This window comes from Sprattus sprattus (genome assembly GCF_963457725.1).
Source record: "Sprattus sprattus genome assembly, chromosome: 3".
Classification (NCBI taxonomy): Eukaryota; Metazoa; Chordata; class Actinopteri; order Clupeiformes; family Clupeidae; genus Sprattus; species Sprattus sprattus.
Genome location: NC_137922.1, coordinates 42,603,789 through 42,627,402, shown reverse-complemented (window position 1 = coordinate 42,627,402; position 23,614 = coordinate 42,603,789). Strand labels below are relative to the sequence as shown.

The 23,614-nt window shown below is 42.9% G+C and overlaps 1 protein-coding gene across 1 annotated transcript; it reads right to left on the bottom strand.

The window, feature by feature from the left end:
• Positions 1–2,431: 2,431 nt before the first annotated feature.
• Positions 2,432–20,293, bottom strand: LOC308362001 (hyaluronan-binding protein 2-like; the record flags this gene model as incomplete). The annotated part of the gene is made up of 13 exons (XM_080834492.1): positions 2,432–2,593; positions 2,846–2,988; positions 3,219–3,353; positions 3,583–3,722; positions 4,199–4,463; positions 4,798–4,886; positions 5,092–5,254; positions 5,539–5,655; positions 11,824–11,940; positions 12,233–12,343; positions 12,491–12,586; positions 19,930–19,963; positions 20,231–20,293. 13 exons carry the CDS (start codon positions 20,291–20,293, stop codon positions 2,432–2,434), a joined length of 1,635 nt encoding a protein of 544 aa, XP_080690618.1.
• Positions 20,294–23,614: the final 3,321 nt, after the last annotated feature.

Here is a 23,614-nt window from a genome sequence, read left to right as displayed (position 1 = left end):
TCATCCAGGAGCAGCTTCTTTATTTCCTTAATGAGTCCTGTGTCCTCAGTAGTTGCCTCAAAGTGATTATTAAGTTAACCTTTGACCGTGGGTAATCATAGAAAAAGTAGGCTGCTCATCCTCGCACATGACTGTGGTCATAACTGCCAATCAGAAGCAAGCATCATACAATCAGCCAATCAGATGCAAGCAGCAAACCATCAGCCAATCAGAGGCAAGCGTCATACAATCAGCCAATCAGATGCAAGCAGCAAACAATCAGCCAATCAGAGGCAAGCATCATACAATCAGCCAATCAGATGCAAGCAGCAAACCATCAGCCAATCAGAGGCAAGCATCATACAATCAGCCAATCAGATACAAGCAGCAAACCATCAGCCAATAAGAGGCAAGCAACATACAATCAGCCAATCAGATGCAAGCATCATACAATCAGCAAATCATATGCAAGCAGCAGACCATCAGCCAATCGGATGCAAGCATCATACAATCAGCCAATCAGATGCAAGCAACAAAAAATCAGCCAATCAGAGGCAAGCATCATACAATCAGCAAATCAGATGCAAGCATCACCTGTAACCCGTGACCAAGAAAAAAAAAGTCTGATCAATGCCAGTAACGGTACTGCTTGTTATCTATCGCTAGATTATGACTATTTTGGAAGTGTTTTTTAATTCATACATTAACGTAGATTATTTGTTGAGGGTGCAATTTAGTAGGGCGACACCAGGCTGAAAAGACACTATGATTCTGTGAGTCAAACTGTTTTGTTGCTGTTATTTGTTTCAGTTGTGCCTTTTGCTTCATATTGTATGCCACACTTGTGCCACAAGCTTAATACATTATGCAAGTTATTTGAGCTATGTATCTGTCTAATCTTTTTACTTGGTTGCAAGCATTTTACTTTAATGCTGTATTATAGGAAACATCTTTGTGTCTTGCTGAAGCATGTGAAATGTATTTGAAATAGGATTTCTGTTCCCTGCTGGCACTCAAAATGCAGCCCATAGCATATCTTACTGGTCTATATAGGCCTACTGCTTATAATAAGCACTCTGAAATTCTACTGAATGAAACGTGCTTTAAAAATAAAATGAATTATTATTTTTATTATTATTAATAATCAGCTACCTCTATTTTTGTGAGGGTGACATTGCCCCACCTAAAATTTCAAGCTAAAATCGCCACTGCCTACTGGTAAGGAACAGCAGACTCAGTGCAACTAGTATTTAACATTATTATGTTAAGTAGACACTACATAGAGGCTGTTAAAACAACTTTACATTAGTAGGTTACGTGACGCTAAATGCAAACACGACTAAGGCTCTTTTTAATGATATGTAGTTGGTTACATTTCCCATACAACCATAAGGTGACAACAAGCAAAACATGTAGTTCGAAAGCATTAAATGTTACCAATGGTATTAGTGCTCCTACAGCTGTCACCTTTACTGAAGCTCAACATGTATTCATCAAGTTTTATTTATTTTTATATATTAGGGCTTTTTGCCTTTAATGAGATAGGACAGTGAAGGTTTGGACAGGAAATGAGATGGAGAGAAGTGGTGGGGAGTGGGATCGGGAAATGACCGCGGGTTGGATTCGTGTCCCCGTGGGCGTTCAAGCCTGTGTATGGTCGGGGCAGCTGCCTGCGCCGGTCCCAGCTTAGCAAGATATTTTATCTACTTTTTCATGTCTGTCCCCACTCTCATGTTACTACGTATCATCTCAGATGTACCAGCGCCAGATGATGATGGAGCAGCAGCAGGAGGAGGAGGAGGAGTCCACCAACCAGGCGGAGAACATGGAGGAGTTCCTCCAGCCTGGCGCCAACATGGACGCCATGGAGGTCCTCCAAGTCAAGAGGAAGAAGGTTCAGACCATCCAGAGCAACTTCATGATGTCAGAATGTAAGATGGGTGTTAGAGTGTGCTGGCTTTGAGAGGGTTAACAGGAAGTTGATTTGTGTGTTTCTATGCATGTGTAAGCTGAGAGCTAGATTTGCGACAAGTGACAGTAGCTGCTAAGAAAAATGAAGACAGTCGCTCCTCAAACTGAATGTCATTTTTTTTATTATTTGGAATGAAAGGAGGTACTTTATAAGTGAGACTCAACAATACGTAAGTGTGTTCTTTAACAAAGAGTAGGTTTAAGGCAAGAAAATCAATGTGGTCTCAAACACAACAGCCTTGTGCACTGGCAAAGTGTCTAGTACCCCCTTGTGGTAGTCTTTAAATGGATAGCCTTGTGTTTGAAGACATACTGTATGTGAGTTTTACTTAGATGACTGACCGGTTCAGCTTTATGATATAGAAACTCAGCCAATAGGCAACGGTGTTTGACAAAAGTGCTTGGTTATAACTTTCAGAAGGCAAAAATACACGCACACACACTTACATGTGCACACTGACACACACATTGATCTGTGCCACTAGTCTGTCAGTAATTTAGCCGCGATCCAGTCGATAAAGTGGTTGACTCGGGCGTAGACTCCAGGCTTGTTCTCGACACCACAGCTGTCCCCCCAGCTTACTACGCCATACACATAGTGGGTCCCATCCTTCTCGCACACCAGAGGACCACCAGAATCACCCTGCCAACAGAACCACAGGGCCACTTAGACTTTGAGAATCCTTCCCTCAATCAAAAGGAACACTCCAAAAACACAAAAAACCTTGCCCTACAAGTTGGGAAATTCTGGAAATGAAAACACACGTTAAAAGGACCCTGAAAAACAATCCCAGTTCACTACAGTCATGTTCGGAACGCGAGTTAAGACGCCTACATAAAGACAAACTCTGTCTCTCTCTCCCCCCCTCAATCACACACACACATACACACATACCTGGCATGAGTCTGTCCCTCCTTGCATGCTCCCGGCACAGATCATGCTGTCGTCCAGCCTGGCGCCATAGACATGAGGAGCTGTGCAGCGCTGCTGGGAGATCAGACGCACCTTGGCTGTCAGCAGCTGGGAGCTGGAATGCTCTGTTCAAGAGCACAAGATAAAAAGAGAGAGGGCATTATATGTCATGTTCAATGAATGCACTGCCAATAATTAATGTATGCAATTAATTAATACATTTACAATAGATAAAGGGGCAGTTTAAGCTGATTTTCTGTCCAGGTGTATCAGGAAGGTATGAAATGTGATGATGGCAAGTTGAGGTTTGTATTGTTTAAGTGTGTGCTGTTCTGGTGAGTGGGTGTTCGCTTGCCTGTCTCGGTCTTCCCCCATCCTGATATGGAGCACTCGGTGGAGTCTGGGAGGGGGCCGGTGGGCAGGCAGGCTGTCTTTACAAACCTGGTCTCTCTGGCGCACTGGCCCTTTGGACCCTTCAGTTTCAGCAGAGCTGCAATTCAACCAGAAACATTGAGACATCGCAGACCTTGCAGAGAGTTGTTATACTTAAATCATGAGGGAAATCTCTTCTGAACATATTCATGTTCCAAGGCATTCTTGTGAGATTGGAGAACTTGGTTAATGTCTGTATACTCCTCTGGTACTCATGTCTGTTGAATTGTATCTGTAACGTCTGTTCACCATGGTTGCGTTTATGCTCATTCTCCAGCATGACTCACCCACGTCGTTATGGAGGGCATCGGGGCTCTCTGTGTACTTCTCGTGGATGATGGCCTTCTCCACGGCGATGATCTGCTCAAAGTCCTCTTTCTTGTCCAGGCTGACGCCCCCCAACTCCACCTGCATCTCCATCTGGTTACTAACGACACACATGAGAGGAATGAGAAAGATGCCCTTATCCTCATCTCAAACCTGGTGAAGGATCCAAACTGATGTTTCTCATTTTACCCAATATCACTGTCCATACAGTAAGAATGTTTTTAAAGGTAGAGTCTGTGATTCTGTTGAAAGAATTAAAGTCCTGAAGGATTTGTTGACTGGCCTTAGCCACTTTTTTAGTTTTCACATTCACAGAGCCGGAACGATGTACAAACATCAGTGTTTTTTGAGTGTACACACAGAATGGACAGCTAGAGTACTGTGAGGAGCAATTTGCTAAAATGATTGAGAAAAGAGTATTGGATTAGAATCACAGACTGGATCTTTAATTGCTAGAAATGTTTAAATAAACATACACATGGAAACACATACACAGCCATGAAGTTTCATGCTGAGCAAGCAAAGCATTAACATGCCCATTGAGAGGGAGGGAGAGCTGGTGGGAGGCTGACTTACATGCAGTGCGCAGCAGTGAGAACCCAGCAGGACTCGATCAGGATGCCTCCACAGATGTGCCTGAAGGCCTGTGATGAGCCTCTGGGCCTGACCTGCAGGGAAACCTGCCAAGGGTGGGCGGCTGGCATGGCCTTCTTCCCTCCAAAGATCCTGGCAGTGATGCGGCCAGGCTCTGGCTTCCCACATTGGGAAAACTCCTGACTCTGGGGACCCTTGGTGGTTGGAGGGTCGGTGCCCTCATAGATGATTGGGATGGTGGGACGGACTTAGTGAGGAGAAGAAGAGATGAGAGAGAGCTTCTGAAATGTTTTAAGAAAAAGCTAAAGACAGTATCCTACCTTGCATATCACTGAGATCAATGAGATGGCTTCTCATGCTGACTCAGTTACTGATAAGGAGTATAAACAAAGCTGTTACAAAGGTTTGATCATTGCACAGCTCATTGATTTCTCTAGAAGATACTTCTGTCAATCAACAATCCTTTACTCAATCAATAGAAGATGTGCTTGTCATGTATTTACACAGTGTGTGTGTGTGTGTGTGTAAATGTGTGTGTATGTGCGTGTGATGTGCGTGTGCGTTTGCGTGCGCGTTTGTACCTGTGCACTCTTTGACATCGCAGTACTCCCAGCGAAGCTTGTTCTTCACTTTGATGAAGCACCAAGGAGCGTTCTCTCCATCAGGATTTCTGCATGAGAAGAGGTGCACATATTCATACACCTGTCCCTTTTAAACCTACACACACACACACACACACACACACACACGTACGTTTTGCACATACACCACATAGTACACACAAGCACACGAGCACACACACACACACACACACACACACACGCACAGTCACTTAGACACAAACACACACACGCACACATAATCTGGCTGCAGACCTGCAGTAGCTGTGAGGTCCCAGTCCATCAACACTGTCACTAAAATCGCCACCAGAACCGGGGATGAGGTGAGAGTTCCAGGGCAGACACTCGTCTTTGTCCGAAGTCTCACTCACAAAGCCTCGGTACGACTCTCCGTCCCCAACGAAACAGTCGTCGGGCCCTGGACACATTTCAAGATGGTGTGACAGTCCTTTAGTCTTTTACCCCCTAATTGACTGAAATTCTTGGGCAAACCATTTATGGATTTGTTGTTTAAAGTGATGTAGAGATGATAGTATATGAGTTTGTGGTGTTTGAGCATTGATCTGTTTGGTAATTACCAATCCATTACATTTAGTGTTAGTCCCTGTTAGGCAAGTACAAGTTGGATAGTGCTAAATAAGTATTTTGTACTGCTAATTTCCCTTGCCAAGGAATATTCTGTAGAACAGATTATGACTTTACCGACTTGGCAGAACTTTCCACTGTAGCCAGTGGGACAGACGCACTCAAACTTGTTTCTGGTTCGTCCCTTCTTGCAGGTTCCTCCGTTCAGGCATGGGTCAGGTCTGCAGGCTGCAGCTGGAAGAAGATCAAGACACAGCCCTCTGAAACTGCACTTAAACTTGACGTAACGCAAAGCTTTATGTCAAGTTCAGTATTGTTCAGAACTGGGCCTCGTTTCCCGAACGCGCACTTAGCCTAAAAAGCACTTGAAATCGTTCGTAAGAGGAATCCTACGTTGCAGACGGGTTTCCCGACGCGGCACTTAGCTTAAGTGTATCTTTCGTTGAGAAGAATTCTACGTGTGGTCAGGACCAGTAGTAACTTCACACTTAGCGATGCAATCCACCAGGGGCGTTGTTCGCCCTATTATAGAAGAAATCCAAAGGATGTTTCTGTGTATAGCACATCATGAGAATGTCATTGTTTCACCTGCCTATTCCCATCAAAATAGAAATAATTAAGCAATATAGCACGAGTGGGAGTGGGGTAGGTAAGTGATAATCCCATGTTGTTGCCTACGCCACTCGGCCGCACTCCCACGAGTGGTATATTGCTTTTATAAAACAATTCTACCGTCACCAAATTAACATTTCAACACGAAGTTATTGATTAAAAATGGTTTATTTCGCCATTGTTTCTCCGCAACAAAAAATAGTTCCATTGTCAACGTCTTGGTTTGGAATTTTAAAAACTTTGAATTAATGATGACTGGAGATGGCGTTACTATCCCCGCCCCCGAATTCAGTGCACAGTGCACATTCGATGCACGCATTGGCTAGCTAATTTCACAGCAATTAACGTAAACAGGTTAACGTGACGTAAACAGCTCCTAAGAGATACTTAAGAACTCGTGCACGTTGCGCTCGTGCACCTGACTTTAAGTTGATGGTTGGGAAACGCACGTAAATAGAAAGTGTTACTTAGTGTACTATGTCGCGAAAATCCACGTAGAACGTTAAGATGCGTCGTTATCGGGAAACGAGGCCCTGTTCAGTAGGTTTTGGCACAGAATGAGTCATGGTTGTCAGTGTGTTTCTGTGTTCTTTTGTGTTTTGTGTGTGTAAATTGGTTTGTGTTTCATTTTTATGTATTAAAGGAATTATTTGTGATAGATTTTGATGATTTGGTTAGGTAATGTTTTGTGTACTACTTTTTTGTGGATTGTTTTGGTATATTTTTCTTTTGCAGTGTAGTTTGTTAAAACAGGTCACATAAAGAGGTGTGGAAACAAAGAGAAGTTTCCAACCACCAACAGGTGGCGCTATACGTGATATCAGTCAGGCATATGTACGCGTTCGGGCGGGATCCAGCGTCCACCCTAAGACATTTTCTCTGGATCAAACAATGTACGCAAGAGTTATAAGAGACTTTGTGTTTTGTGGCAAGCACTGGCAAGTTGGAAAAGTTTGAGGGTCTACCACGCCCACACCTTCCGACTAATGAGAAAATCTTCTATAACTTAAAGTCGCCCATGGCTAAAGAGTAACCTGACCACATTTCAAGGCGTTACCATTAAATCTGTCGGAGGAGTTCGATCAGATGCGAGGTGTGCAAACGCCGTCAAATTGCATCTTCCACTCAAAATGGCCGATTTTCAGTGGATCTGCCACCATGGCGTCAAGAGAGTTTTTTGTGCGTCTAAGCATGATGAAGACGCGTACCAAATTCCGTCAAGCTACGCCAAAATAACCCCAATGTGCAGGGTTTTTTGCAATGTTCTAGGGGGCGCTACAGAGCCATTTTGCTCCATCCTTGGACAAAAACTCTACCGAAGATGGACGGTTACAGGCTTAATGTCCCTGGCAAATTTGGTAATTTTTCCAGCACTTATATGCGATTAAAACACCTAATTTTTGCTTTAAAATTTTTAACTAGGTGGCGCTATACATGTAATGACTGGTTATGGTATGGGTTGACATGGCCCCTTAACACAAACATACAAGAACAATTGGGCCTCCAAGACCCTGCGGTTCTCGGGATATTCGAAGAAAACTGTGTCGCACCACCTACAGGCCAGTTGGTGTATAACCATATAAATCAATTTATTGCATGCCCCCCCGTGAATGGAATTCCACGAAACTTAAAATGCAGTCAGAAGGTGTCATAATGATCCCACACCTCCGATTTCGTGCAGTTCTGACCTTGTCAACTTACAATTGACCGATCGCCAGGGCTCCGCCCCCTAGTTATTGTTGCTACGTCCGACACAATTCACGGAAATGTCCACCTAAAAGCCATGTCAAGTACGGGTGCGAGCGCTATAACTGTCAGTATGAGTGATGGTTTTTGGAGTAATACCTCCGCGGTATCCTCCAGATCAAGCCAAAAGGGACTGCAATATGCAGTGGAAGGATATATCCAAAATATTAAGATCAACAACGAAGTGGACACAACAATAATTGAAGCAAAGGCATACAGGTCTCAATAAAAAATAAAAATAAATAGAAACCCTACGACCTCTTCATTGAAATGCAACCAGCACAACCTTGTAGACTAGTCATGTTATTTCACCACTGGGTAAGATCTGTATACAATATTTCAAGCTAGCTAATAACCTCCAAAGAATATTCTTATTATTTATGCGAGAGACTCTGGAGGCAGCTAGCTAGGATGGTGACTATCCATCAATGCAATGTTGATGTTACCATCAGTAAAACATTTTGTAAATGTGCACGCTGAGTTCAGTGTTCACGTTAGCCGGCTATGGCCGGACATTGGCCGATTGAACGCATGAATGGCCGGTATAATAAGATGTAAACGGCCCAAATGTCCGATAGAAAATATGTATGTAGGCTATGATTTAATCAGTAACATATGAAAACAACAAAACAACTGTAACATAAACCTGAATATAATCAGCCTGCTATGTCACAAAAAAAAAGTTCTAAAGCAGATTTGGATTGCATTCGGAACATGGTTCCGCAACACACGCAGGCTGGTTTCCCCGCTAAAAACTGTTCACTAAAATAAACAATAACAAAATTTTTAAAAGGCTAAGCAGACGTCTCTCGGTCAGTTCTTCAAAAAGACAACTAATAGCCTTGATAGGCCTAATGATTCGTCAAGAAATGATTCGACTCCAAGTACATCATCCGAGGCCCCGACGGATTTAGGAAATGCGCCTGCCAAAAAACTTAAAAGGAGTTTTAAAGGTGAATGGCTCGAGCAATTCCGTTGGCTAAGGTCGGAAAAGGTGGATGGTCGAGACACAATGTTCTGTAGCATTTGTGAGAGAGCAGGCAAGTTAAATGGCTTTACGAAAGGCTCCATGAATTTAAAAAGATCTGCCTTAGTTGACCACAGCGAGTCGTCTGACCACAGAGCCGCTATGTCCCTAACACCGCAGCAAAGTGCAATGAGAGTGCACTGCGATAACGCCACTACTCGTGGCACAAATGAAAGTGGTGTATCACATGGCTAAACGTGACATCCCAAGTAATCAGTTTTGCAGATTGACAGAATTACTTGAGTGTTTGGAAGCTCCTGATTTTTAAAAAATTTGTGTCGTTTCTCATTTGGAGTTTTGGTGGTTATTTAATTAGGCTATTAGTGAATAATGTCCGGTAGACATTCCAAATGGCCGATATTCTGGAATAGCGTCGGACATTTGTCCGGCCAAGAAAAAGTCTAGCGTGAACCCTGGCTGAGTTATCAAAGCTGGCGATTGCGAACGCCAGCAGCATACATACAAAGTGTTCGTTAAAAGTTCTGTTCAATGTTGTATCAAGCATAAATACAAACTACAAAGTGTTCGTTAAAAGTTTTGTTCAATGCTGGCGTTTGCTATCAATTGCATTCATACAGACAGTAACATTTGACATTTAGACGGTCACATACATTAACATATTCATTTTTTAACATGAACACTTTAGTTGGAGAGACTAGTTATGTTATTTTAGTGGTAATAATACAAGTATTCATGAACCATAACTGTTTGGGGAATTTTTCTCAACTAGATAGTTAGCCATCATACCTAGCGATAGCTAGCTGGCAGCAAGCAGTTAATTTACTTTGGAGCAGACATATGTGCATTTTGCGATATATTGAGTTGGGTGTGGGGTGACCACACTGTTTAATCCACAGCTGGCACCTTTGCGCCTGTGTTTTGGGCTTTGGGGAACGGGAAAAAAACGACGTTTCCCTCTAATCTCTTAGGGTACCTCATGTCATAGCTACAAGTCCCGTAGGCACACTGTTTAACCATGCTGCTCAGACCTCAAAGTTGTCGGACCTTCTTCTCTTAGCAGCGGTTGCTAAGGTATGATTGGACAAGTGCCGTTCTAGGGAGGAGTTTCGCGATCGGTCAATTAACATTTTTTACAACACTCCATTTTTGCTTTTTCATTTGTAACTAGGTGGCGCTATACATGAAATTAGTGGTAGTGGAATGGTTGATGTGGCCTCTTAAGACCAACATACAAAAAACATTATGTGTTCAAAAGAGTGATATATTTGAAAGTTGATTTGCGAAAGTTTGATTCACCAAAAATTGACATAAAGCATCGTTTTCCTGTGATGGACGTTTCTCTCAGGCAACTTTGGTGAATCAAACTTTCGCGAATCAACTTTCGCGAATCAAAGAGGTAGATTCTAGCTGTGAGATTGCATTATCGAGCGTATTGAAAATAGGGCCAAGTGATAACGAGGTGTGACTTTTTCCACTACAACGGTTTTGGGATGCAAATATATCACTCTTTTGAACACATAATGTTTTGGGAAGAGAAACGTTTTATTTTCCTGGGTCTAGAAACCTGCCGGACTACTTTCGGTTTGACCAAAACTGGACGAGAACTCTGCTCACAGGACGCTGTCGGAGGTAAGTCAGCGTGGATTGCATTACACTGGTGATGTAGATGCCATACAACTTCATGTCTTAAAAACCGAACTATCCCTTTAACAATAGGCCTAGCCTACTACAAATAACGAGGATATAGCTCAGGAAATTATATTAACTCATATATTTTCAAACTGTTCATATTTCCATATACATTCACCAAACAACCCTCAAATAAACCCACAGTCCAGATACCCCAAAAGTCTTTTCCACCGATGTGATCCGATAACCGCGTTAATAAACGGCCTCCATTTGCGCGCCCCTTGCGCACACTCGCGCGTTCTCCCTCTAGTTCAAAGCAAACAAAAAGAATATCCAAACGAAATCCCCGATGTCCCCGAACAAAACTCCGCAAGCAAACTGTCTCTTACGTTCCGGGGAAAAAATAGGTAATCCGGAAAAAAAAAAATGCAAAGAAAAAAAGATGACCCAGGTCGTAACAAAAACCTCCAGCAAAAGTATAAATCGCTCTTACCGACGTATCCAACGAGTCGGCAAGAGTTGTCGACTTTGTCTCAGTGGTTCTTAAAGCTTTCCCACTATTAAGCTTTCTTAGTTGGACTGGCGTTTGTTAGAGGTCCCTCTCAGACTCCCTCCATTCATTCATTACGCGCCAATCCCCGGCAATTCACTTCCTTGTATTTAAAACCTCTCGAACCTCATCCCGTCAGCTGACAGGCCCGTCAGCTGCTTTGCGGAACACAGATCCCCGGTCAGAAAACAATAACAGTCATAAATATAAAATAAATACATATAAATATAAGGCCACAGGTACACATTAGGGTAGGAACATTACTTTAGGATCACCACATTATACCTGTTAATTCTTTGCATTTTGAAACCAGGTAATATTTTTACAGTGTATCCTAAAATATTAAATATGTGGCCTAGTGTCACAATTGTGTTGTTCTCTACTTGATCAACTTTGACCTTACATTATCTTAGTGATAAAAGCACAGCTGAAACTGCTGAAATCGGCTGTGCAAAAATATGCAAAGCTAGTAAAACCACAATGGACACAGCAATCTTCACAAAGGTAATGATTTTGGACACCAGATGACACTCAGGACATCAAGTAAATACCTATGAACCACAGGACATTGCTCAATTTGCACTGAGATCACTACATTTAGCATGCCTACCTTTTTCTGCACCTCGGTCCTCTATACGGGGCTTTGCATTTGCACTCATTAAAAGGAGCCTTCTGTGTGAGGACACACTCTCCGTGACCACACTAGCTAGTAAAACCACAATGGACACAGCAATCTTCACAAAGGTAATGATTTTTGACACCAGATGACGCTCGGGACATCAAGAATCTGAACCAATACCTCAGAATTGCAGGATCCTCTACACTGCCACGGGATATTGCTCAATACGACTGAGATCACTACATCTAGCATGCCTACCTTTCCTGCACCCCGGTCCTCTATACGGGGCTTTGCATTTGCACTCATAAAAAGGAGCCGTTTGTGTGAGGACACACTCTCCACGACCACACTTGACGTCCTTACAGGGATCGACGTCTGCGTGAAACAACAATGTGAATATTAGCATTAGCATGTTTAGTGTGGTGCCAATACAGTTTGGAGATGAACAAAATCCCTTCTGAAGTAGATATCTCGAAAGGATATAGATGTTAAAAATAACATGGTTGCTGATAAATATTAGATAAGATATTGCTGAAGACAAATGGCTTCAGTATGATCTAATTATATAGGCAATTGTGAAAACAACATGAAAATGAAAATTAACATATTTTATCCATCCATTGCAATATTAGTTAGTGTAAGATGCTTGGTCATTGGAGGATCTTACATGTTTGGCAGTGTTTGCCACTATATGGTCTTTGACAGGAGCACTGGTATCCACCACCCGCCAAATTGTCACAAACGCCATTATTGAGGCACGGATTAGGGTCACACTCATCTGACAGAGAAGAACAGACGCACATTAAATACACATGGCAGGGAAGCATCATTTATATTGCAAATTAGCTGTAGCATTTAGCCCTCCTATTATGTTCAAACATGATACTATTAAACACATCAGTTATCTGCAGAAGAGTGGTTTTACCTGTCTGCTCAATCAGGTCAGTCAGCCAGCTTAAGTCATAGTCATAATTCACTGAGGGCTCTTCGGTGTAGTCATAAATGCTATATTCGTACGCAGCTGTCAGAGAAAAACACAGTAAATGATCATTATGTAAATAAACAGCTAGATAATGTTTAACAATTCAAGAGTTACACTACCGTTCAAAAGTTTGGGGTCACTTAGAAATGTCCTTATTTTTCAAAGAAAAGCACTGTTTTTTTCAAAGAAGATGACATTAAATTAGTCAGGATTACACTCTAAACAATGTGATTGTGGCAAATGACTATTCTAGGTGGAAATATCTGGTTTTTAATTAAGTATTTACATAGGTGTATAGAGGCCCATTTCCAGCAACTATCACTCCGGTGTTCTAATGGTACATTGTGTTTGCTAATCGCCTTAGAAGACTCATGGATGACTAGAAAACCCTTGAAAACCCTTGAGCAATTATGTTAGCACAGCTGAAAACTGTTTTGCTGGTGAGAGAAGCTATAAAACTGGCCTTCATTTGAGCTAGTTGAGTATCTGGAGCATCACATTCGTGGGTTCGGTTATACTCTCAAAATGGCTCGAAAAAGGTAACTTTCATGTGAAACTCGCCAGTCTATTCTTGTTCTTAGAAATTAAGGCTATTCCATGTGTGAAATTGCAAAAAAAACTGAACTTTTCCTACAACGATGTACACTACTCTCTTCAGAGAACAGCAGAAACGGGCTCTAACCAGAGTAGAAAGACAAGTGGGAGGCCCCGGTGCATAACTCAGCAAGAAGACAAGTATATTAGAGTGTCTAGTTTAAGAAAAAGACTCCTCAACTGGCAGCTTTTTAAATGGTACCCGCAAAACGCCAGTGTCACCTTCTACAGTGGAGAGGCGACTGGGATGCTGGCCTTATTGGCAGAGTGGCAAAGAAAAAGCTATATCTGAGACTAGCCAATAAAAAGAAAAGATTGATATGGGCAAAAAAACACAGACATTGGACAGACGAAGATTGGAAAAAAAGTGTTGTGGACGAATTTAAAGTTTGAGGTTTTTGGATCATACAGAAGAACATTTGTGAGACGCAGAAACGGGGGAAAAGATGCTGGAAGAGTGCCTGATGCCATCTGTCAAGCATGGTGGATGTAATATGATGGTCTGGGGCTGCTTTGGTGCTGTTAAAGTGGGAGATTTGTACAAGGTTAAAGGGATTTTAAATAGGGAAGGCTATCACTCCATTTTGCAACGCCATGCCATACCCTGTGGACAGCGCTTGATTGGAGCCAATTTCCTCCTACAACAGGACAATGACCCTAAGCGCAACTCCAAATTATGCAAGAACTATATAGGGAAGAAGAAGGCAGCTCGTATGCTGTCTGTTATGGAGTGGCTAGCGAAGTCACCGTATTTCTACACCATTGAGCTATTGTGGGAGCAGCTTGGCCGTATGGTACACAACAAGTGCCCATCAAGTAGGGATGGGAACTGAGAACCGGGTCTTGTTTAGAACCGGTTCCCAATGAGCCGAATCTTTGGAATCGTTAGCCAAATTCATAACCGGGTCTGTTAACGGGTCTCTGTGCCGTTTGCGCATGCGCGAACTCTTATAAAGTCAGAACGCAGCAGAAATGGCAACTCGACAGAAGCGATCTAAAGTGTGGCTTTATTTCACCCGAACGGATGCGAACACGGTCACTTGTAACCTCTGTAAAAAATGTATTTCCTCAAAGGGAGGAAGTACATCTACCATGAATAAGCACTTGAGCACACATGGTATAAAATTACAAGAATGTCATGTTTTCGATGCCAGCAGCAGCTCAACTAACGTCGGCGCTTCATCCCTTACTTGCCAAGGTAAACTCCTCAAAATGTTTTATCATAAGTCATAACGGTGTTACTCGTGTGTTATCAGCGTTTATCAGTGTTTATCAGTGTTATCAGCGTTTTCGTGTTAACCATAACTAAACTTAGCATTGAATTGCTTAACAGAATGGGCGATGTTGGACATTGTCATATATTATAACTTACATAACTAGGCTAGCTTAACAGTATAATCTTCTATCAACCGTTGGCTAGAGGCAGGGGCAGTGCTTGCCTCCCCTCTGTTGGTCCTAGGGTAGGGTTTAGGGTTCGTCCACACTAGCCCGGGTAAATACAAATACGCGTATTCGCAATGAAAACGATCTCCGTCCATACTAGCGTTTTCATATCGTTTTCCAAAATGTTTGCCGTCCACATTAGTACGGGTGTACACGGGTACATGACAATCGTTGTCATGGTTACGACAATCCTGCCACTCCCTCCCGCCACGCTGCTCTGTTTACATGCGCGCTCAGCTGATACTGACACTTCTGAGGTAAAGAAAAACATATTGGTAGTTCATTCATTCATCATCGGAGTAAGCAGTACAATGGCAGCATCAAAGGCAACGTTTTTCTCATGGACGGACGAAGAGGTAGAATGTCTTCTCCGATTAACTTTACATTATAAAGCCCAGAAAACTATGGAGAACGTAGACTGGGAGAGTTGTGTCACAAAGTATGGTGACATATTAAAACTTTTTTCGTCGGAGTATCCTGCAGCTAGAGCTGGGAACCAAAAGGGCTTCCCTCACACACTGGAAGAACTATCAAAAGCCACATTAACCACTAAAATGAAGGCAGTTAGGGTCAAGTACCGGCATGCGGTGGACTCCGGGAGAAAAAGTGGCCATGGGCGAGTCGTTCTCCTTTATTTTGACCTGTGTGAGAAGATTTGGGGAGGGTCTCCAGCGACTACAGCTCTTGGCTCTGGTATTGAGACAGGTGACATCGTGGATCCCATGGTAAGTTAAACTATTGATTATCATTTAAACGACGTTTACCTAATTAAAAGATGAGCTGTTTATAAACTGATGTTTAACTGTCAGAGTTTAATCGCACAGAGACTTGTACACACCAAGTTACTGATATAACCTAGATGGTAATATACACGAGGAATAAACTTCATCCATAACGCGAGCCAAATACAATTTATTGATGAATACACAGGGTTATATACATGTTATACAATTGAGGGCATACTATTCTATATATGTTAAGTTAACAAGAACCCGTTAAAAACCAGTTGACGTTACATTCGTTGAGCGTCTATGTGCTGCGGCTCCCGCTCTTTTTCTCGCGAGCATACATTTGTGTGCTGTATGTGCCGCAAGACTGATGTTTTTGTAACAAATCTTACGATCTAATTGGCCTAACGATTAACCTATGACTGCTGTTGTATAGGAGAATGGCCCTTCTTCTCCTCCTGAGACCCAAGAGGACCCTCTGGATGGGGAGTCACAGGGCCGGAGAAATAGGCTGACGACCTATCTCTCAGCCCATAGGTATGAGAGGCTGAAGAGAAGAGCTCCAGCCGATGAGCAAGAGGCCCAGATCGCGCAGGAGGAGATAGCGATCAAAAGGCAGCTGCTCCAGCGAATGGAGGAGACGGAGAGTAATTTTTCAGCCAACATGACTCGTTTGACTGGGACTGTAGAGAGGCTGACAGACGCAATTGTGGACGGCTTCGCAATGATGCGTCAGTCAATGTTTCAGCCTCAATATCCCCAGTACCCCAGCCATCACTATGGGCACACCCCTGCAATGCCCCCTGCAATCCCCCCTCCAATGCCAACAAACCCATCTCCCAGCCCCTCCACGTCAGCACACCAGAACCCTTTCCCCCATTATTATGAGGAGTGATTATGTCCGTCTGTCTTAAATCAGTTGTTGTTGTGTTTTCATATCTGTCTCAAATCAGTTGTTGTTATGTTTTCATATCTGTCTGTCTGTCTCAAATCAGTTCTTGTTATGTGTTACATTGAATACATTTGATCAAATCCCATTGTCTCTATGTCCACATTTCTTACATTTACTGTTTCAACGGGCGAACGTCTGCTATATTATTATAAAATAATCAGCGGGCGGAGGTGTAACCTTTATGTGTGTTTTTTACTGAAAACGTTTAGAAGCATTACGTGAGCATTACAGGCACCTACACTACACAACCAAGATACTCAACAAAGTGCTTAGCAACCGCTGCACAGGGTAAGTGACAGCCAATGGTAAGGGACATTGTGAACATGTGACTCATCCAGTTATGATGTTTTGCTCAGAAATACGTTATGTGTGGTTTCCGTTAGGATGAAGTTCCCACTTACCAGCATGTGTCTTTAGCGTAGTTTTGTTCTCCGTTTAGTTTTCCCCTCTATAGTTTATACCAGTAACTGGGTATTCACAAGTCTTTGTGCAATGCCACTCTGACAACAGGTTGCGGGCCCAGAATTGTTCTGAAATGTTAGCATAGGAAAAGATGGCTAGCAGGAGGAAAAGGACAGATCGAGCAGCAGCCGTTTTCGACGGAGATGAAAAAGTATTGTGAGCTGTGGGAAACACAATGCACAGAACGTGTACGATTGCAAGGATTAAAGGGCGACTTCGCACATCATTACGGATATGGCTAAATTCAAGCGATTCGACGAAAAGTTTCAATGCAGAGACTCCGTGAGATTCAACTTTGACAACACGTAGCTACTTATGCTGCCAAGGGATATTGCTGAACTGCACAGAGATAACATTCCCCAACCACTACAGCAACAAAATACGGTGCATATCAGTTTTACTTATCAGTTTTGGTTAATAGTGACCTAAGCAGTAATGGCCAGAAGCTTAACTGTTCAGGCTATTAAACATCATTTTTTTTTTTACACATTTAGACAAGCCCATTAAGTCAGTTAGAACGACAAAGTGATTTATTTGGAACAACAATTGGAAAAAGAAACAAGCACTGCATTTTTATGGATCAAGGTATTTTGTTAATACATTTCTGATTCTTTTGCCCTCTGCCTCGTTGCACTCAGTGGGCCTGCGTTGGGTTGGAGGCTGAAACTCTCGCTCGTAGCGAACAGCAGCGTCAATGGACAGTTGAGCAACTGATTCTTTTTGCAGTTCGCAAAAGTTGTGCAGGACAAAACAAGCCATGATGACCACAGGCAAATGATCCAAATTTAGATCCATAGGTCTCCGTAGTGCACCAAAGCGCGCCTTCAAGCGTCCAAAGGCGCACTCGATAACCATCCTAGCCTTACAAATTGACAGTCCGAAGTACTGCTCCTGGGGTGTCAGTCCCCCGCTTGCATACTCTTTCATCAGGTATGGCATGAGAGGGTAGGCTGGATCGCCCAACAAAAACACCGGGACTGGGGTTTCTCCCTCCACCACAGCCTTTGGACACGGGGGGATGGTGCCATCCCTCAGGTGCCTGTTTATGTTGGAGTTCGCAAACACACGAGCGTCGTGGACACTGCCGGGCCACTTCACCACCACATCGATGAATTGGAATTTATAATCACATACAGCTTGTACATTGAGTGAGTACCTATTTTTCCTATTTATAAAATCAGACGAATTTGACCTAGGTTGTTTAATATCAATGTGTGTGCCGTCCACTGCTCCTATGCACTGTGGTATCCCGTAGTTCATGTAGAATTGACTTGTAAGGTCAGCCACTGCAGGCTCGGTGAGCGGCAGGGTGATGTACTGGGGGCACAGGTGGTTGTTAATCGCTGTACATACCTCTCTTACAATTTTTGAGACCGTTTGACGGGCCAAGCCAAAAGAGTTCGCCGTTTTACGTAGCCTGCCTTCATCGCTCAGATAGTACAGGGTACAGGCCACCTTCTTCATCACGTCGTCGAGTTGAAAGTCCTTCTATATGAGGGCGTAAGATAATACTTAATCGTATCAGGCTCCCTCTCGACATCCTGAAGTTCTCCCTCCACTCCTCGGGCAATACGATCTGGCTCTCGAAGTTGTCCCACCAGCTAGCTGTTCGGCCAGGTCTTACCCAGAAACGCCGCTCCATGTAAGGGGTAGACCGTCTTTTCTTCCTCTCTTCATTGAGGCAGACCGAGTACAGCGCTCGCCTTCTGCGTAGGAGTAACGCGTACCTGTTCAAAAGTACTACTTGTACCTGGAGTACACTAACTAAACTTATAAATATATTATAGAGACCGAGCAGCACATTCCGTTTGTCTTCCATGTTCATGTTCATCTTGAGTCTTGACGTTATAGCTTCTCGAGCGCAAGCTTCCCCTAGTGCCATAGCGACCGAACGTCATCGTATCTGAAAAGCTCCGTGTACCCCGTCCCCACTACTACTCGAACGCGGCGTTTTCAGATGTCTCCGGCCAGGGGAGCGTATTCGAAAACCTCCGTTTTCAGTCTCCGAATACGCCGTATTAGTGTGGACGGTCAATGCAAACGCAGACATATTTATGCGTTTCTACATTTACCCGGGCTAGTATGGACGCACTCTTAGGCTGTACAAAAGACTCCGTTAATAAGCAAGCAATGCGTGCAGCTCCCTCAGTTTGACAGTTCGATATGGATACGTTTCTCGTAGCCAATTCAGTGGCAGCAATAGCTAAGTGTTAAATATACTGAGTGCCTAGTTTGCACATGATACAAGTAATTATGTTTCAGTACGTTATTGTGTTTGTAGTGGACTCTACATTGCTATTAGAAGCGTTTAGCATAATAGTTTGCTATTAGCAATACAACCAAGCAACCTACAAGAAAATATACGGTCCTTTACCTCAATAACAAGGGCTGTATGTCAGATCAGAAAATTCAGCGATTTTGTTAGTGCCATTTTTTTCTTTGTGCAAACCAGCGTTCGCTCTATAAATAATCTCCATTTCCATCCAATTAAGCTGATGATGACGTTCTAAATCAGACGGTCTCAGAGGCTGCTAGTCTGTCATCGTTACAGGCTGCAGTTAGTACGTCTTCTGTAAGGAAGGAGCATTGTTATTTGTATGAACGTTTATATTAAACAGAACACATTTTATTTAAGTTATGTAAGTTTTATTTAAATGTGTATGTAAACATTCTAGAAATGTATATAAAAGAACATTAATGTAAAAAACCCGTTTGTGCTCTTTTTTCGCCCCTTACCAAATTATAAGAATCGTTAAGAGAATCGATAAGGAATCGGTTCGATAAGCAGGAATCGATAAGGAACCGGAATCGTTAAAATCGTATCGGTTCTCATCCCTACCATCAAGCCAATCCAACTTGTGGGAGGTGCTTCAGGAAGCGTTGGGTGAAATTTCTACAGATTACCTCAACAAATTAGCTAGAATGCCAAAGGTCTCCAATGCTGTAATTGCTTCAAATTGAGCCTTTTTTGACGAAATCAAAGTTTAAAGAACAAAATTAATATTTCAAATAAAAAACATTATTTCCAACCTTGTCAATGTCTTGACTATATTTTCTATTCATTTTGCAACTCATTTGATAAATACAAGTGTGAGTTTTCATGGAAAACATAAAATTGTCTGGGTGACCCCAAACTTTTGAACGGTAGTGTATGTTCAAGGGTTTGCTGTGCAGATGCAAATATTTGAGGGTCAAAGTCACACCAGCCGTGAGCTCATCCAGAACGTCCAGAATACCCTGTTCAGTAAACAGTAAAAATACATGCATCAGAATACATCTAGATTATATAAACTGAGTCACCTTGTGTCCTCTCATTTAAATCTTTTTTGCACAAATACATTATTGAATGTGTTAACAAAATTGCGTGTCTGTGTGTGTGTGTGTGAAAGAGAGAGACAGACAAAGAATGCCCAAAAGCACTCTGAAGATTAATTACTATGATGAAAATAATCTCAGGCAGATTCTTTGAATTTTCGTCTGTGAATCTTTTGCATTTTAACTCACCCCTCTTGCAGGCTGAGACAGGCAGGACAGGCCCAGCACGAACAGCATCAGCGCAGGACCCATGGCTGCTTAGGTAGAGACCACAGCTTCGCACCGAACCAGCCCACAGATCTCTGGACACAGTGGCGCCTGGTCTCTGAATACACTTTGAACCTCCTCCCTCAGCTTCCATCTCACCCTACATCAGGGTCACTGGACTTTAAAAAAGTAAACGCTACTGTACTGATACCTGCTCAGGCTGAGTATTTTGTACGGGTGATATTAGTGATATCCTAAATGTATGATTAGATTTACTAATTTAAATGACTCCATGCTGCCACATATCTGACCCTGTCTAATGAATGTCCTAATCGTCAAAGAGGGCACAAAATGCAATAAGTTAATCATAAGGCTTGTGGATCAATAATATTTATCCAATCTCTGAACGGTTTCTTGTTTTGGGGCATGCCACTACATGAGCTAGATATTTTCTTCTCTGGTATTTAGTTTTTGCCATGGCCCTCTCATCAAAAGAGAGTAAAAATGCTGGCAAAGTAATTTTTGTTGTTGACAAGAGAAGCCAAACAAATAGATCAGTTTAGACTAACTCTTTCTTTTTATGTAACTGGTTCTTTAGGATTACTAGGATTACTATAGTGATTACTATAGTAATCTGTTATAATGTACAGCAGGTATTTCCTTGTCTGCAGTTACACTGATACTGACCTACTGATTCACAACTAAAAATGGTAAGATTAGACTAAATGACAATTGAACAAACACACAAACACACCATTGATAATATTTATTCTGCATATGTGGAACAGTTTTATATCTATTTTACATGTTGTTGAATGAATCGTAGAAATGTGAACACGCCAGCCACAAGATTGATCCATATACTGATTATCCTTTAACAAATGCATGCTTACTGAAATTGCTTTTTGAGTCATGTTTAACAAACCTATATAATCTATGCTTGCTGAAAAACTGCTTTAATAGTGAACTATGCTTACATACTGTTGAAAAGAGGTTTTCAAGTGAATACCTTATGTAGAACAATGTATGTGTTTAAGTGCTGTTATAATTTTGAGTGTCTTTAGAAATGTGCAAGGCAGACAAAAAAGGGAAGTGTCATTTGGGGCCCTGAGTGTCAGGAAATGTGTGGTCAGGTCAGTTGGAGGCAAACACTTGATGTTGGTGCAGATAATGAACACGTGTTTGTTAAAGTATGACATAGAGAAAAAAGGCATTGAGCAGTCTAACAAAGTCTATAATGTATGACCTAAAAAGGAAAGGTCTGTGACTTGGGAGGAAGTAGACTGGGGATAAAAAGGGGAGACGCTGTGAGCTTTGAGTCTTTTTGAGCTTGTTTTTTGCTGGAGCTAGTCGACAATAAATCTTTGAGGTACTAATTTATACCACAAACCCGATTCTGACTCCTTCAATGGGGGGGTAACTCCCCCCGCACTTGCTGCACGCCGTACCTTAGTACATCTGCTAAGAACCAGCATCCTGTTATTTGGAACGAGTCGCCCGTAAGAGACCGGGACTCCTCTGAAACAGAAACCCTGGCAGCAGTCAGAACAGGTATGTTTTCCTTCTCTTTCACGATAGAAAGAGAATACGAATAGGTGAACTCGGGAAAGACCTGGGATCCTGTTCGTATCTCGACTAAAACACACTTAAGAAGGAGTTTTGGAGTATGACATGATTTTCCGAACTAGTCAGTACTAAATGTTAGTAACAAAGTGCCGTCTTAGTTAATTGTGAGAGCTGTGGAAAAGGCTCTCGGCGTCGAAAAGCAAACAATTAATTATTTCTAGGAGGTTACTAAAGGATACATTTAACAATGTCTTTGGCTCTCTTTGAGGGGATCTTTAAATGTGACAACCAGATATCAACAGAACAGAAAAGCAATCGTCAATCGTCTTGTTCTTTCTTATTCTATTTTGAAATTTTTTTGTTAAAAAAGGTTTAATATCTTAATATGACTGTGGTCTTCATCTGGCTATTTGACTAGAACTCACCAAGACAAAAATGAAACTATGATTTGTAATTTTTTTTAATTTATTTCAGATTGATTGTTAACATCTCTCCATAATATTCACATTGTTCATTTTACACATTACATGAAAAAAATCAACAGATGGATTTATATGGAGTAAGGAAGCTGTCAGAATGTTCGTGTGTATAAAAAAGATATGTGTGCATATTTTTTGAAGTTGAGCAGAAAATAAATATTTGTAAACAAACATGAAATGCAACTTCACGATTACGATTTCTTCATTACGAATACGAATTCACGAATTACAAACCTCGAAATGCAACTTCACGAATACGGTTTCTTCAGTACGAATTACGAATTCACGAATTACAAACACGAAATGCAACTTCACAGTTACGGTTCCTTCAGTACGAGTACAAACGTTGTCCATGATGCTTTGGAATACGGAGGGGGCGTTGGCCAAACCGAAAGGCATCACGCAGTACTCGTAGTGGCCACTAGGGGTGATGAAGGCTGTCTTCCACTCCCCCCCCCTCGCGTATTCGGATGAGGTTGTAGGCGCTGCGAAGGTCCAGCTTCGTGAACACCTGAGCCCCCTGCAGCTGCTCCAATGCGGACGGGACGAGAGGAAGAGGGTAGCGGTTCTTGACGGTGATGGCATTGAGGGCTCAGTAGTCGATGCAGGGCCGAAGTCCTCCCTCCCTTCACGAAGAAGAAACTGGAAGCCGCCGGGGATGTGGATGGCCGAATGTAACCCTGCTGAAGCGCCTCCTGTATGTAGTCCTCCATGGCCTGCCTCTCCGGAAGAGCGAGAGGGTAAAACCTTCCTCGCGGCACACACCCACCGGGCAAGAGGTCGATGCAGCAGTCCTCCGGGTGATGAGGAGGCAGGCGAGATGCCCGCTGGGGACAGAAAACATCAGAGAAGGATGCGTACGGAGAGGGAAGCTGATGACTGACCTGTTTGGTGGTGCTCTCTACCGTGGTGGCATGCAGGGCCAGACGTGCGGGGGTGGAAACGGACCGGTGACCCCGAGGTGACACCGTGGTGGGTCGTGAGACATGGGTGAAGCAGCGGTGGAAGCACTCAGCGCCCCACTCTTTCACCTCTCCGGTCTCCCAGTTCAGTGCGGGCGAATGTTTGAGAAACCACGGCTGTCCGAGGATGAGGTCGGCCGTTGACTCCTCCAAAACGAGACATTGATTCTCCTCCTTATGGAGGACGCTGATCTGGAGCTGTACCGGAGAGGTGATCTGCCGCACCTGCCGTCTCGTGAGCGGGTGCCCTGTGATAGAGTGCAAAGAGAAAGAAGTGGTGCTCGGGATGCGGTGAATACCTAATCGCTGACATAAAGACCCTGAAATGAAGTTGCCAGCGGACCCTGTGTCAATCAGGG